The following is a 17,276-nucleotide window of genomic DNA, read 5'->3' as shown; positions in this document are numbered from 1 at the left end:
TGCACAGATAATCATGAGTTAATGTATAATTCAAGAAGAACTAAACCATTTATTATTGATTACTTCATCAGCAACTAATGAACAATCTATATGATTCATAGATTAAGTAATCAATAAATTGTTATTAGTTAAATGTGTCATAATGTATTAATTCCCTAATAACTTATTTTATGAACTAATGATGTGAATTCATGTGTTAATTACTACAGTGGTCAAAGCTGTACTTCAACTTCCAGTCGTCTGCTTCAATTAATCATTAGCTAATGATTTGCAAATATATCATTATGTTATGACTTTACTTGTTGAGGCACATGATTAACTAATTGTAAATCCATAACCACAATGACATATTACTTAACAATTAGTTAATAGTCCTGTGCCTCAACAAGTAAAGTCAGAACATAATGATATCTTTGCAAATCATTAGCTAATGATTATTTAAAGCAGACAACTGGAAGATAAAATGTGTGGCTTCAACCCATTGTGGTAATTAACACATGAATTTACACCATTAATTAATAAAATACGTTATTAGGGAATTAATACATTATGACACATTTAACTAATAACAATTTTTGATTACTTAATCTGTGAATCATATAGATTGTTCATTTGTTGCTGATAACGTAAAGTAATTATTAATAAATGGTTTAGTTCTTCATGAGTTATATATTAACTCATGATTATCTCTGCATTAGTTAAGCATGAATTAATGCATATATGTGCACATGTATTGTAAAATATCTTCATGGAACATGATCTTTACTTAATATCCTAATGATTTTTGGGATAAAAGAAAAATCAATAATTTTGACCCATACAATGTGCTTTTGGCTATTGCTACAAATATACCTGTGCTACTTAAGACTGGTTTTGTGCTCCAGGATCACACACAAGCTTCAATTAAAAAAAATGTAAAACCTGAGGTGAATATGATGCACTTACTCGACGAAGGAACTGGCCAGAAGTCCCACACATGCCACCGCTGCACCTCCAACCGCTGTAATCCGGCAGCCGAACAGATCGGTGAACACGCTGACGATCGGTGAGCAGAAGAAGATCATACCCATCGAGAGAGAGCCCACCCATGCTGCACACAAACAGAGTGTTTATTTATATAAAGCTATAGCTGCAAATGAAACATCCATTAGATGCATTTAACTATATGTGTGTGTAATAAACAGATCATTATAAAATCAAAATCGAGTCAAATGACAGTGATCAGTGTCCATCAGTCCAGATACAACAAGAAAATAATCAAATGGGAAAAAGCATTTTTTTTATTCATAAAGCAATTCATTATCCGGATTATACAAAATGAGCATTGGCATTTCCAGCATCAAATAGCTATACAGTGATGTATAACCCTACTGTGATTTACTGTAAGACGATTCGTACTGTGTCAAACATCAAGTGGAGAGAAAGCTGTTGTACAGAAGTGAATTAAATGTCCTTAATCAAGCTTTGTATTCATGTATTAGCATGAACTCAAACACTGCTGTGTTTCACTGCAGACTCTGACATACATTACTGTCCTTCATGCTCTAGTTTCACTAAGGAAGTCACAGCGATCAGAGTTTCTCTCCTGCAAAAACACACACACACACACACAAACACATTCATCCGACTTCTCTGAAGAAAACCACATATGGCACTCATGAAGATGACCTGTGTATTTTACTTTATTTCAACAAAGCTGAAAAGCTTTTTCATAAAATAAATAAATTATATTTAGTGGTAAAAGAAAGAAAGAAAGCATACAAAATAAAGAAGGATGGAGTGAATCATAAGGAAGAGGACCGAGGGATTGAGTCTGTGACTCAATGAAAAGCATGTGATTGACTAATGAAACCATGTGTGACTGTCTAGCATCAGTGAGGACCTGAATGAAACCACAGCACGTGTTACAGTCTATAATGATTGGTCACAAACTCCAGTGAGCATCAGAGATGCTGGAAACACACCGTTACCACAGCCGTCTGTCCCCATGAGCCGCCGTCCTGAACAAACACAGCGGACTGACGACAGACGAATCAAACACACAGAGTTTGCTGCTGCGAGGCCACGCATTTCTACAGCGCTTCGTATCAATGCAGCTTCACAGAGTGCCATTATATAGCTCAGTTTAGTTCAGTAACTGATGTGGCAAAGTTAATGCTGTTATTCATCTCGATTCAGTTCAAGTGCTGTTTTCACCCGATGCTGTGCAGTTAAATCTAGTATTATTACTAAATATTAAACAGCAGACAGATCAGGAGTGACTGGTGTTCACACTGGATCTGATCATGACTGTATGAACACTAAGTGAAGTCAGTCCACTTCTCTGACCCGTCACTCGACATTATGAAAACACAGCTGTCTGTGCAGGAGAAATGCAGAACTACTGTGAAATCAGTGCTACATGACTCCAGAAATCAGAAAAAGGGCTTGAAGTTCACTTATGTCAAAAGATTTCAACTTCATTCTAAATGTGTTTCGCACATGTGCCCAAAAACTTCACACAGCACTTAGTGACTGAATGAAGTGAGACAACGAGACCTAAATGACACACTTCATCCGTCTTCAGAGGAGCACGAATGCGACCGTATGCAGCGCTTCATCCTCGCTTTGTCGTGTTGCGTGTTTAGCGGGATCATGGAAACCTCCGCTGTCTCCTCACGCAGAGTTATGTCCTCCTGTTCCTGAAAACCAGCTTCCTGAGAGCCGCAAAAATAAGCATGACGGCTCCAAACACTTGACCGTGTGACGCGAGGAGCGGATCGAGACCCGTTACATTTCCTTTTTTTGTCTGGTGTGCGATTAGATCCGTCGGCGACACACCCTGCGCCGAGAGTCAAGAGTTCAGCAGCGACTGCATTTACGGCCGATAGAGTTTGAACGCAGCATCTCCTCATTTACTCAAACTGACTGATCACAGGTCTGTTGATGTAACGGCAGTGATTTCTGACAGGAAATGATGCGCTGAGCACACAGGCCCTGGATCAGACAGGAACCTGCACCAGTGTGACCGTCCATGTCACAATCACAAACACTGATATTAATGACCATAAAACTGAAGATTAACACACTTCATGATAAGATTGTGGACGTTATCGTAAGTCCAGAGTGTGTCCATCTGAATTTATGCTGACAGACGGGAGTTTACAGTACAAGCTCCTCCAGTGCTCTATGAAATCAGCCTAGATTCTCCCAAATTACATTTCTCTTTTTCTTAAATTATTTTTTTTCATGTTCATTTTTCTGGATTTTGTTTTAATTAAGCCTTAATAATCAAAAAGCACGCCTAATCTAGTTAATATATATTTTTTGTAACATGTAATAATCTATTAAAATGTTACCAGCAATACTGTCCTATGATTAGAAATTTGTATGCCATATAAATGCCTCATTCATTCATTCTTTCATTTATTTATTTATTTTTATTTTTTTGGAAAACAAAGTGCTGCAGAACAGACGTTTACGGTTTATTAAATTAAAACATGGTGTCGTGTGTGGTTTTCTTTAAAATAACATTTTAGCAAACTGTATTATGTTTATTACTGGTAACTGTTTAGTTTAAGGACCAGTTCTCACTATTGAGTTGCATATGACTAGCATACTGGCTGTTTATTAGTACTAATAAAGCACATAATAATACCTTATTCTGCATGAGCATATATGTGATCCTGGAGCACAAACCCAGTCATTAAGTATCACAGGTTTATTTGTAGCAATAGCCAACAATATGTTTTATGGGGCAAAATTATATATTTTTTCTTTTATGCCAAAAATCATTAGGACATTAAGTATAGATCATGTTCCATGAAGATATTTTGTACATTTCCTACTGTAAATATATCAAAACTTAATGTTTGATAAGTAATATGCATGGCCAAGAACTTAATTTGGACAACTTCTTAAGAGTTTTTTTTTTTTTTTTTTTTTTTTTTTGGCACCCTCAGATTCCAGATTTTCAAATAGTTGTATCTCAGCCAAATATTGTCCTGTCCTAATTTGACCCTTATAAAAATGACCTTTATGACTGGTTTTGTGTATTTTAGGTCCTTTAACCTACACATATTTAAACTTAACTACCTTAACTATTAATAAGCAGCAATTTTTTTTTTTTTTTTTTTTTTGAGGCAAAATTCAAGTTACTAGTTTTGTTAATAGTTATAATTGAACCTCAAACTAAAGCGTGACCTCATTATTTTTACTTTGAGAAGGAAACTGTAGCACTATATTTCCTGAAGTGTAACTGCATTTTATGGCTGAATGTTTGTGTTTTTCCAGTACAGAAATCGTGCTTGTATGGTGCCACACAGGTACACGGAGTGAATGTGACTTCAGGCGACTCCGTTGGTGAACTTTTCATAAATAAAGATGTGTTTGGATACACACTTTAAATCACTACCACTAAAAATACCAGGCAGACGCACATCTTTGGCCATTGTGCTGCGTCTCACACTGATATTTTCAGCATCCCAGCACAAGTGTTTTTAAGATGGCATGCTATACTTAAAAATAGTCCAGCTTTTAAAGAGACGTCTGGAGACCACTGCCCCATCTGAGCAGATGCCTCCAAGAAACACCGGATCACACAGGACTGCGTAACACTTCAGATCAACCCATCCAATAATCACAGTCATTTTTGTGATTACTCTTGATATTAAACAGCTTTCAAATTCTCTTTCAGCTTCCTTATGAAATTCAAAAAATACCATTTCTGACCCTCTTTAATTTGACCATGTGTTAATAAAAAATTGGCTGAATGACAAATAGGCTTAAACAGTCTTGACACAAAGTCTTGAGGTTTTACAGGCCTTACAGACAGAAAATGTCTTATATAGACAATTCTACTTCATTGTTTTATATTCAACAAAATGAACGGACCAAGATCAGACTTCATTTCCCAGAATAACCTGCTGAATTTCTCTGAATCACGCAGATTTGGGTTGTGGAAGGAAAAGTCCCATTCATTTATTTTCATATAGAAACTGATTTTGAACTTAGAAGACGGTCCTGTGAGCTCTGAGTTTGCTAACGACGAAGCCATTCGTTTGCATTATTTCAACTAATTTTGTTCAGAACTCCTGGTGAAAAACTACATTACCCATGATTCTGCAGAGAAATTTCCACCAATCACAGAATCACACAAAGGACACTTTAGCTCCGCCCACTCCCAGCGACCTCTCAAACTGCTGAAATATTTGTGTGTGACATGCATGTATTGCAATGAATGCAGTTCTTTTCTAAAAAAAAACAAAAAAACAAAAAAAAAGCTGTTAAGTTCAAAGCTTGAACTTTTGTGCTTTAGCCTGATTTTCACTTTTTTTTTTTTTTTTTGCTTCAAATCAAAGCTGCTGCTTCAAATCATCGCTGCTGTTGACTGACACACACACACAGACTCACATCAGAGTGCTTCACGAGGCCGTCTCATCCTCTGAGCTCATGCCCTGCTCCTCACAGAGCTTCAAGATCCGTGGCACGGTGCCTCAGGCTTTTCCTGAAGATCACAGAGGCTTTACAGCATAGTCGAATCCTTCCGCTGAGCATTTCCAGCTCTGAGCCCGGTCGTTTCCTAACCCCGCCTCTCGGCTCGTTAGCCAGAATCACGGGGACCCGACGCCTCTGGATCCTCACGATGACTCTGCAGAATTCAGGGGAACATTTGCTGCAGAATTTATAGGGGGTTTGTGCACGGCCGCACACATCTGGCAAGCGTTACGGGTGATCTGGCAGCGGACGAGGACGTACAGTTTAGACAGCAAACCCCACAGAAAAGGAATCTGGCTCTGCACGTTTTTCAACTCATGATGTTTCAGTGTCCCCATTCAGGATTTCAGACAGGCCACAGGCGTCCAGAAGGACGTACAAAGAACCGTGACAACAGAACTCAAATTCCGGGGTGACTGTCCCATGACAAGATCTTGTTGAAATTTACCCCCTGAACCCCTTTTGCGCTGGGGTTTAAACTCACCCTCTACTGTTTTTTTATGCAAATTTGACATCAACACTATGGAAATAAAAATAAGACTCATCTACAGTTTGTCAGACATATAAAACTACAAAACTCAGCTGTTTCTGATATGTCATTTATTGTTTCGGGATGTTTTGTATTACTTAATTCAGTATTTAATGTTTTGAACTGTTATAATGCTTTTTGTTGTTTAATATTTCTGCCAGTTTTGGCAGTGTAGCACCCTGCTCAGAACTCATGCTTTTAAGGTGTTATATACATAAAACTCAACCTTGACCTTGAAAATTAGATAAAAAAATCCTTTCTTTGTGTTTCAGGTCAGTTTGGCCTGGATATTTTATGCTCAAAATGAGCTGCACAGACACAAAATAAAAGTATACTGAGGTGTAACTGACTACAACAAAGTCTCAGTGGTATCCAGCATTATGTGTGCTTAGTGTAAGTGGTATTTACTGCTATGTGTATCTAGTGTAAACAGCCTGTGCCTTTCTGTCATGTCTGTTTCTGAAATGGGTTTCTCACACTTATTTTCAGTGCTGCAACAGACCAGTAGCTGAGATTCAAAAAAAACATCCTTTCACATTTTTGACTGTGAAACTCAAACAGATTTCTATTCTTGAATGAATTTTCACTCGATTCAGAAGACAAGTCTTCAGTTTTGAGTAAACCATGAGTCTTACATTTATACATGTATCATTTCATAGTGAAGTGTTTGGCAAGTATAAAAAAAGCTCTTTTTTTTTCACTTCCTGTTTTTCAGAGTGTTGATTATTTGGTGAACTGCATGGCAACCAATGGGGGAAATTTGCACAACCTTTCCAGAACACATCTATACAATCTCTGAAAAAAGCTACAGAAGCTGTCACTGGCACAATATCCTTTCAAAAGTTAGATATTTGTACCGTATTCACTCCTAAAGGTTCTTATTATACCTTAATAGTACATATTTGTACCTTTCAAACAGGTACCGCCCCAGTGACAGCTTTTGTACTCTTTATAAGTCCCAAACTGAGAAGTCACAAAATTTCAGGAAAAAAAAGAAATAGTTTAACTTGTGTTTCAGTCCGTTTCAAATCAATTTTGGGTCAAAGTGAGCCATTAGAGTCGGTCATTAGGCGGTGTGGAGTAAAGCTGCTCGCTGTCTACAAGCTCATCCAGGCCTCATACGCATCTGGCTGAACTCTTTCTATCTCTTCCCATATCGGCCCTTTATCAACACCCTGAGCAGCTGCTGCGGGCGTTCAGCTGCGCCACTGGCCACGTCTACTTTCCCACAAAGCGCTGAGGTTATAGGGTGATGTTGCCATTCTGTAGAGCCGCAGCGATTGGTGCTCCTACAGGACGCTCCTCTCCGTTCCCGTGTTTACCTTACCTGTTTATCTGCTAGGAACCTTCACCTACAGCGTGTGTCAACACAGATCAAATGCCCTGTTGACTATTAACTCGCATGTGCGGCGGCGGCGCACGTGTCGTCTGTCACTAACTCCACCTGCTCCACCACGGACAGAACCAAGGCCAGGCCGTGAATGACGACCCGCCGCTTATATGAGGAATAATGGTTGAAGAGTTGGATACCGTGGGCACGTCCTGTTCGACGTCTACTTCAATAAACAAACTGAATGAAAACATCCCAGAAGACAGAGTTCACAACACAAAATAATGCAGGTCTGATAGACCTTTCTTCTTATTGGTCAAAGTAATGTCAATAAAAGATACCCAAGCAGAGTTTATACAGGAACGACAACAACTGGCCTCAAACATCCACTGCTGCCACACACACACACACACACACTACAGACCTACTGACCACTCACAAAATACAGCAGACTGATTATTACGATCGTCTTTATGATGAGAGCACAACGCCAAGCTAACAGGCAGTAACGCAGAACCAGATGATAATCAAATAATGTAGTCTGATGAACTAATCAGTGTCATTTCTATTGCTATAAGACTTTAATCTCATTTGTAGCGTGTGTGGGAATGCACTCAACAGAAATGAATGGCTGTGTGACGTCAATCACTATGCACTCGTTAAGTCTTGCCAGTTTACAGTGATAAAAAAAAAACCCACATGAAAACGTAATTCCTCATACACACTCTAAAGAAATATTTAGACCAAAATGTCATTTGAACCTAAAATCAGCTAAATCAAGTTTTATTTAAAAAGATCAGGTTTGTATTTGAATTGCATAACACATTTTCATCCATTTCGATTACACAGTTTTAAATTGTGATACATATTGCTCAGTCATACATAAATTAAGCTTTTTATTAACTAGTTGCATCTACTTATTCATTTAAATAATTCATTATATTAAATTGCTTAGAATCAGCAAAAAATGTGAAAACGGTTCAATTTATTAAGTTAAAAGGTTTGGTTAAAAACAATATTCCAGTAGTTAAAATGAATGAAATTGAAATGAATAAGATTTATCGATGATAAACACTGACGGTTATTGAGTATTTAGAATCGATTCACATTATTAGTATTATTACAGAAATCTGACGTTTATTAGTTTACAGTATATTAAAACAGTGTAATCCAAATGATGGAAATTTTATATGACCATTTATATCTATGAAATAGATACTGCTAATAATACTGTGGCACACTCTGATTGGATTTGGGTTATGAAAAGAGTTTAGTGCAAGACAAAACTAGTCAGCTGGCTGAGTTGGTTGTGTTTCCTCTGCTGTGTGGGTTTGTAATTGTGCGGTTTTAGTGTTAGCCACTGCCATTACAGAGCTGCTCTAGAGAAGGTGCTTTGGAAACGTCCTGACACTGAGACACATTTAACAGGGACTGCACGTGTATCGAAACGATATCAGTCTGTTCACGATGGGAAACATTTCCTTTGACAGTTTTTCACTTCTGAGAATGGCTGAGGAGTGATTGTGTTCGCTCTTATCTCAGCGCTCAACCACACCAACATGAACATGACCGCACTGATAACAGCGTCTGACGTCTGCGCTTCGTACGGCCCCACAACACACCACAGCTCATCTACAGGATTCAAGAGCGAGCGTATGAACAATTAACCCATGTCAATCCGGTTTTCTCTTCTAATGAATGCATGTAATCATCACGACTGATCGAGAAGCACACAATAACACCAGCACCATCAGAATAAGCTCACGCCTTAATGAGCTGTGTGTGTGTGCCAACAGTAAAAACACCACTTTATTCTGAAACTGCACAAAGCGATGACAGCATGTGACTGCTCATACTGATAAACTACTTCATGAAAAGCACAAGCCCAAAGTCATTTATAATAAGCATGACAACCAGCTAAGTAGTATTCAAAGTGAACAGGTCTAATTGTCATATCTGTATCCCAATGGCAAATGAGACTGAAGCTCAGTCAGAAAGAGATTGGCTTTTCTTAAAGGGGTCATCGGATGCCCATTTTCCACAAGTTGATATGATTCTTTAGGGTCTTAATGAAAAGTCTCTAATATACTTTGATTAAAAATTTTCAGTGGTTTTGTAAAACAACACCCTTTTTACCTTGACAAAATCAGCTCTACAAAAATCATCTCATTCTAAGGGGTTGTTCCTTTAAATGTTAATGAGCTCTGCTCGCCCCGCCCCTCTCTTCTCTCTATGGAAAGACGGTCTTGTTTACTTTAGCCTCATTTAGCTGCTAAACTTCCGAACTACCACGTTATAAGGAAAGGCGATCGCAAAGATTCATAAAAAACGCTTATACTCACTTCTGCTGTAAGTGAAGCTGGATCACGAATGATTTGCGTGAACATAGACGGATATATGTAGATCGGGAGGCGCATTCCCTTCACAAACAAACGTCATCTACTGAATCTTCAGCGGCTCAGATGTCGGGAGTAAATGATGACCACTATGTTCATTATTACATCCAACAACACAACACCTCAATCGCTCAATCAGAGATATTCTTGTCTAACTTATGTCCCTGCTCTGGCATCAAAACAAAGAAAGTAACTGGACTGTTACAGCTGATCTGAGGTAAGACGCTCATGTCAGTCAACTATTGTGGGAGCGCCCTCTGTGGGTGTGACGTCACACCGACAGGCATCTGAAAATGGCTTGATTTGAAAAAGGGGATATTATTTTTACAGATTAATTAAAAACCACTGCATGGATTTTTATCATTATAGGGTAGATTTGTACATAACACTGCCAACACACATTAATGTTCAAACAACATGAAAAAGTGAACTTAGCATCCGATGACCCCTTTAAAGAAAATAAATCTTGACATATATGGCAACTGAACTTTGCCACCTAAAACTTCACAAAACAGGACTTCTGACTAAAAATGAAGCTAAAAATCAAGCTTTCAGTTCTTTTTCATTCGCAAAAGCAGTTAGTTTACTCCAAAATTAAAACCGCAAAAGCAGTTATGTTACTCCATTAAAAAGTAACTACTTAGTTACTTAGTTACTTTTTAAGGAAAGTAATACATTACGATACTTCTGTGTTACTTTTTGTCACCTTGACTGGACTTGCTTTACAAAAAACCTAAAAGTTTTTGGCAACTACAGTTGCAGTTTCACACCAAAATGCATTCCGGATTTCTCTCAAAACAAAGTTTACTTATAACTCAGATATTTCTTTGAACATTTCAAAGTAATATATTATTTGACTAGTTACTTGAAAAAAGTAATCTGATTACATAACTTGTGTTACTTGTAATGTGTTAGCCCCAACACTCCTTAAAAGACTTTTAGAAGTTTGTTTATTCCAGGCAAGCATGCATTCTCAGTCAGACTGAACATCAATGTTGAAATGTCTTAGATTTGTTGCAGTTATTATGCTGAAAACTTGAACTTGATTTTTTTACAAACTGTACATACAAACTGTTCTACAGATCTGTAATGATATTCAGCAGAAATCAAATTAAATAGAGTCTGAATGATGACTGAGTGGCTTGGGCGGAGTTTTTATTTGCAGACAAACTAGAACAAATCATGATGAATTATTAGTCCGTTTAGTCTTTGTTTCTTTGAGTGTCAAACATTAGGGATGGGCGATATGGGCTTAAAAATTTATCACGATAATTTCTGGTGTTATTACAATAACGATACCAATGACGATAATTCAGGGAAATCCTGTTTCTTTAGAGAAAGGTATTATTTTTTCTATTTTTACCCAAAACAGACATAACTGAGCACATTTGTATAATGTAATGACTGTTTAATTCATACTGGAAGCCGGAGATGAGCGGAAACTCCACATATGCTTTATAGCACAAGTAATAGTACTGAAGCTCCAGGTCATCGCTGTAGCCGAATAAAACGCAGACAGAGAAATTTTAACTGAGGAAACTTGACAATAAACACACAATTGCTACAATATATGACTTGTCTGTGTTCTTCAAGCAATCTTGGGTATTTTTATAAGGGTAAAGTATATTTATAATGCAATGCTAATCGACATAGCTTTTATAATTCTACAAAATAGTATGATTTCTGTCTCATTCTGTGATATGAAACCACGTCTGATCGCAAAAGGTTATTTCAGACACTCGACTATGTTATGAAGTTCATTTAGAGAAAAAGCATGTCAATAAATGATATCTTTGTTGGACAACAGGTTTGTAAGCAAGCTCCTACACATGCAAAACTGTATCGCACACCTGCTACAGTAGACTTTATCGCTATTAACGAGGGAAGACTAATTCTTACCGTGGGGAAAATTTTTACCGGTATATCACAAACAATAAGATATCGCCCATCCCTATCAAACATTTCCTCAAGTCAACTACTCTCACCGTATCTGTCTGCTATTCCACATCCTGCGCTTACTGTATAATTCAATACACGCTGCGAGACAGAAATGAGGTAAATGGAGCGAGCAGACTAACATCATTACATGTCATCTGTAGGTTAAATCTCAGCACAAGCCTCTCACAGAAACTCTAAATCATATTTCCTGCTGTAAGCGTATGGTGGGCTGTGAGTCTCAAATGAGGGCAGCTGCTCCACACTCATTCAGTCAGATCATACAGGAAAGACAAACAAACGCTCAGCGCTGGATCAACAGTCAAGCTTGCTCTGCTTACACAGGCCTCATGGATTTACAAGAGTTTGAAGAGAGATTTGAAGGACTTAAATGGATGTTGGCCTTGCTGAATGGTTGCTAAGGTGCTGTGAGTGGTTGCTAAGGTGGCTGGAGTGAGTTTGCAGCAGGTCTCATCTGCGTTTTGTTTGAACTGTTTGACAAACATGACGAGACCAAACAGGAGGCAAGTACACGCTATAAGTCAAAGTCAAACTTCTTTGTACAGCGCTTTCCACAAAACACATTGTCTGTGATCTGTGTGTGTGTGTGTGTGTGTGTGTGTGTGTGTGTGAACAAGTGACCGATTTCAGCCGCAGTTTCAGCGTCTATTTATAGTGTGTGTGTGGGGGGGGATTCTAAAGAGCATTTGATTGGACAGAAGGTTTGATGAGAAGCTGAAGTGCAGGGTGATTGGTGGAAATTAGAGACTGTACGCTCTGAATGCTTATATCTTGTAAAGGCAAATTTTGTCATTGTTTTGAAACACACTAGCTTATAGATAATGTTAAGGCGAACGCATTCATACTAAAAAGCCAAAAAAATAAATGAATTTTATTTCATGGGGACTATGAATAGAATCTTGCTGTTTCACCTACTTAGTGCGCAATACTTGCGATGATTTCAGCATCTGCAATCTCATCAAATGAGGACATAAATACATGAACATCATCTCCAGAGCTTCTCTGAGAGTCACTTCATGAGTATTTGATTATTTAATTTGAGAAAACCTACGGTCATATCACACACGCAGAATCTTTACGGCAACCCGTCAAAATAAAAGTTTGGTTCAACCTAAAGAAATTGTGACAAAAATGCATTACTAGTGTATAGTAGGTAATGTACGTCTCAATATAATAATAATACTAACACTAATAATAATAAAAGTGTTATTACAACTTTATTTTTAAAAGAACAAACCACAATACATTTTCTTCCATATTTTAACTGCCCAAAAATAAAAGGGATTGTTTTATTCACTTGATCAAAGGATAAATTAATGTCTTCTTTTATGTCTTCATTTGATTACCAGAATTTCTGAAACATTTCATAGGGCCCTATTATATATATATATATTATTTTTATGAATTTAATTAAGACATTTTGATCGTTAACATTTCATTAAATGGAATCCAGAAATCCGTTATTGTTTATGGTAATATCTTACCATCTTCATGCCTTATAGTAGCATTCAGCACATTAGAGATGGATGATCATATATCTTTTTGTAAGACTATAAACAGTCAAGCAGATTTGCTGTGTAGTATGTATGTGGATAAAGCTGGATACTTACACATACTTATATATCAGATTTCATATAGAGACTACACTAAACTGTACTAGGAGCTCCAGCTGGAGTCAGAGCACACGAGGACTGACCAGGTTTGCTTGACAGCCGAAGAACTGACGTTTGCACCGTCAGCTGCTTTTGCCCGTGTGCTTGATGGAGTGACGGGCGGCAGATGAGGAAACTGACCTCTGAGCGCCGCTGGGATGAGCTGTGTTGATGTGCGCGTGGACAGCTGGACATGACGCAATCCTCCGCCGGCGTTACGCCCGAAACATTTAATGAGCGAATGAAGACGGCCGGTCTGATTGTCACAGTCCTGACTGCACTGTTCCAATCTGATCAAGTCTTTCAACTGCAAATGTGAAGGCAGATCACAATGGCAGGAACGTTTCACAGCTATATTTACTCTATTGTTGTGTTAATGACTCTAACACATTTCAGCTTAAAGCACATCAACCACATTACAATCACAATGTCCTCACACGCCTCTGATCAACGACACGGTTTCTACAGTTTCAGGAGTTCCTACAAACCAAGTAACTTTTAACATTTAGGGAATAAAGTGGATGCTCAAGGTTTTCTCACAACTATATACGTGACCCAACAATACATTGTGTGGGTCAAAATAATCTTTCTTTTATGCCAAAAAACATTAGGATACTAAGTAAAGATCATGTTCATAGTGTAATACAGCAAAGCCTAATTTCTGATTAGTAATATGCATTGCTAAGAACTTAATTTGGACAACTTTAAAGGTAATTTTCTCAGTATTTTGTTTTTTTTGCGCCCTCAGATTCCAGATTTTCAAACAGTTGTATCTCAGCCAAATATTGTCAATATTGTCAAACTTTACATCAGTGGAAAGCTTATTTAATCGTGTATTCATTTCAATGTTAAAAAATTGATCCTTATTACTGGTTTTGTGGTCCGTTGTCACATGAACAGAATATGGAAATAACTTTTACTGTATCTTTTGTTTACACTGCAGAAAAGTGCTGTTCTTCCCCAGTATCGTTCTCTTATTTTTAAGTGCAAATGTCTAAAGATTCTTAAATCAAGATACATTCACTGGAGAAACAAAATTACATAAAGTAAGTCTTGTTTTCTGCAAAATTGATCAAAATAAAGTTAGTTTATGCTTAAAACAAGAAATTGATCTGTCCGGAAAACACCGACAGATGTTTTCATACCCAATCACAGTTATTTGTTCTTGTTTTAAGCATAAACTCGCTTCATTTTGATCAGTTTCAAGACTTCATATCTTCATTTTGCATCTCAACTGAATGTATCTTGATTTTAGAATATTTGCATGTTTACACTGAAAAACAAGACAAATATACTGAGGAACTTTGTGAGTTCAAGACTTTCTGCTCTGATTTAAGTGTTTGTAAGGCCTTCATTTGTCTTTTTGATACAGTTTTTAAACTTGAACAAACGCTGTAGTCGAACGGCATGTGGAGGAGACGTATGACCAGTCCAGAGCAGCATTAGATCTTCATCTTGTGAACCGTAAGAAGCGTCCAGATGTAGATGAGCTGCTTCGGCCCGAGCATCTCGCAGCTCAAATAAACAGACTTTCATAGAGAATGATCTGAAAGCCTTTCCATGGCACATAACTGCTGTAAACACGAGATAACATCCCCGTACATGAGCAGCTGTGGTGTATACGAGGACTTCTGCTGACTATCACACTGACAGCATCACAGACGCTTTTACAGACTCTCCTGCCAACTACAGTCAATGTGTAGTGAAAATGTGTTCGCTAGAAATCTGAGTAAAGGAGTGATCTACAGGGCAAACGAATCATTGACAGAAACACACTGGTGAGATGTGACTGAGAAAGTGAGACATGCACTTCATCGTCCTCTGGTGTGATCAGCCAAACCGGCTTTGATCAAACAAATGATGCAGAACTGACTCATTTCACTACATTCACCTCAGTAACAACAGCACAACAACTAGAACATCTCAGCTCGGTGGTGCTTTATGACTGTATACTGCTTTAAGACACGCTGTCATGGTACATGAACGTGGCGAGACCGGGGCTAGTTGTCACACACAGTTAAGTTTCTCTAGCAGTGCTTTTGAACGGCTGCTCAAAACCGTGTAAAATGAGAGGAGTCTGTGGTGTAAACCATCATCACTGGTGTCCATAGTTTGTCCAGTTAAAACCGTAACTAACATACATGTGAGTTTTTTCCTTGACAAAGCCAAGTCAGAGCAAGTGTTGTCTTGCGGGTTTTATTTCTGCTGGCCAAACAATGGTTTAAGATCTTTTATATGACCACCCGCGGGTTGTTTGTGCCCCACAGATCCCCGCACAAAGCGGGGCGTGTTGTCACAGCACGCGTTGAACAATGCTGCGTTTCATTTGCCGCAGGTTTGTGTCTAAATAGAAGGTGAACTGACTTTAGAAAACACACCCACCCTGATAAACACTGACACTGTGACAACAATCTACATATGAGCCGATTTCCTGACACTGAAGCACCGTGCTTTCTCTATTGCTTGTTTCGAAAGCAGTCGAAACGGTGTTATGTTTCACTTCGCGGTGTGACGCGCGCAGTGACGCGCGCCGCGTGCACGGGCTCGAGCCCCTCACTCACTCAGTCACACGTGGAGCGACTACCGATCACCGGAGCGCACCGAGGAGCCTGCGGTAAGTTACCTGTTCTGAATTGGAGGTCTTCGTCCTTGTCGGAGCCGAACTTATTGAGCAGAGCCACGAACAAGATGCCGAACGCGTTCTGGATGCCGAACACCGAGCCGTTGCACCACATCGAGGCCAGCATCACCACCCAGCCCCAGCCGCCCTCCGGGGGCTCGAACTCCTGCGGCGCTTTTTCTTTCTCCTCGCCCGCGGAGGATTTACAGTCGCCGTTCTCCTGCTTCACCTCCGGCTCGTTCGCGACGTTCAGAGGCGCTGTCGCCTCCGCGGCGTCTTGAGTGGGTTCGGACTGAGTCTCGGTCATGCTGGTCCGGTCTGGATGTCCACTGGCAGCCCGAGATGCGGTGTGAATGCGGAGGCAGTGCGCGGAGGATCTTAGGCTGCTTACTGACTGGCTGACTGCTGCTGTTGCAATAACCTATAAATATAGATCGGGCTGCAGGGGCGGGGCTACAGACCCACCGCCCGAGTCGGGATCAGATGAAGCTCCTGCTGGAGCAGTTCTGATGTTCGCATCTGGCGGCACTGGGAGCGCTGCACCGACGCAGCTGCAGCCGGACTCGTCCTGTAAATCACACTGACCAGTAAAAGCACAGGTCGAACGCATCGCCATTGAAATCGGCTCCAGCGTAACGGCAGGAGTGTATGTGCACACTCACAGACTGAAAGTGTGGCAGACACAGACTCCAGCAGCTGGATTAGATCACACTACGTCACGGTCCTGCCAGCCGCTGCACACGCGCGCGCTCTGCTGTTCAAGCGCCGCACACACACACACACACACACACACACGTCTGGTTTATTATCCTTGTGGGGACTCTCCATAGGTGCAGTGGTTTGTATACTGTGCACACTGTATTTTCTATCCCCTTACCCTAACCCTACCCCTAAACCTAACCCTTACAGAAAACTTTCTGCATTTTTACTTTCTCAAAAAATCTCATTCTGTATGATTTATAAGCTTTTGTACCCATGGGGACCTCAATTTAGGTCCCCACGGTGACACTAGTCCCCATGAGTCTGTGTGTATTCAGGTTTAGGTCCCCACAAGGATATAAAAACAAGTCCACACGCACTGACCCGCAACCAGTGCGTTTCCCAGACCGACTGTTAGTGTTTTTTTTTTTTTACAGTTTTTTTCAATTGCTAACAAGCATTTACCAATACTTAAAGTACTTTTTCTAAACTCTTAACACAGCAACACACCTACATCACACAATTAGCCAAATAGTTCATTTTGTGGCCAAAACCACATTTTGTTAAATGAATACAAATTCTACATTTCAAAATCCTGAATGCCCTTTTCTACACATAC

At 39.3% G+C, this 17,276-nt stretch overlaps 1 protein-coding gene across 1 annotated transcript in view; it reads right to left on the bottom strand.

The window, feature by feature from the left end:
• Nucleotides 1-16,607, bottom strand: part of slc16a10 (solute carrier family 16 member 10) — a 30,233-nt gene extending 13,626 nt beyond the window's left edge. Inside the window, exons 1-2 of the mRNA XM_051138224.1 lie at nt 15,962-16,607; nt 946-1,090 (exon numbers count right to left, since the gene is read on the bottom strand). Of these exons, the coding sequence (XP_050994181.1) occupies nt 946-1,090; nt 15,962-16,265 (449 nt within the window). The 5' untranslated portion in view covers nt 16,266-16,607. The remainder of the gene's footprint in view (nt 1-945; nt 1,091-15,961) is intronic.
• Between the last annotated feature and the right edge of the window lie 669 nt (nt 16,608-17,276).

This window comes from Labeo rohita, chromosome 20 (assembly GCF_022985175.1).
Source record: "Labeo rohita strain BAU-BD-2019 chromosome 20, IGBB_LRoh.1.0, whole genome shotgun sequence".
Lineage (NCBI taxonomy): Eukaryota > Metazoa > Chordata > Actinopteri > Cypriniformes > Cyprinidae > Labeo > Labeo rohita.
This window is presented reverse-complemented; position numbering and strand designations above follow the sequence as displayed.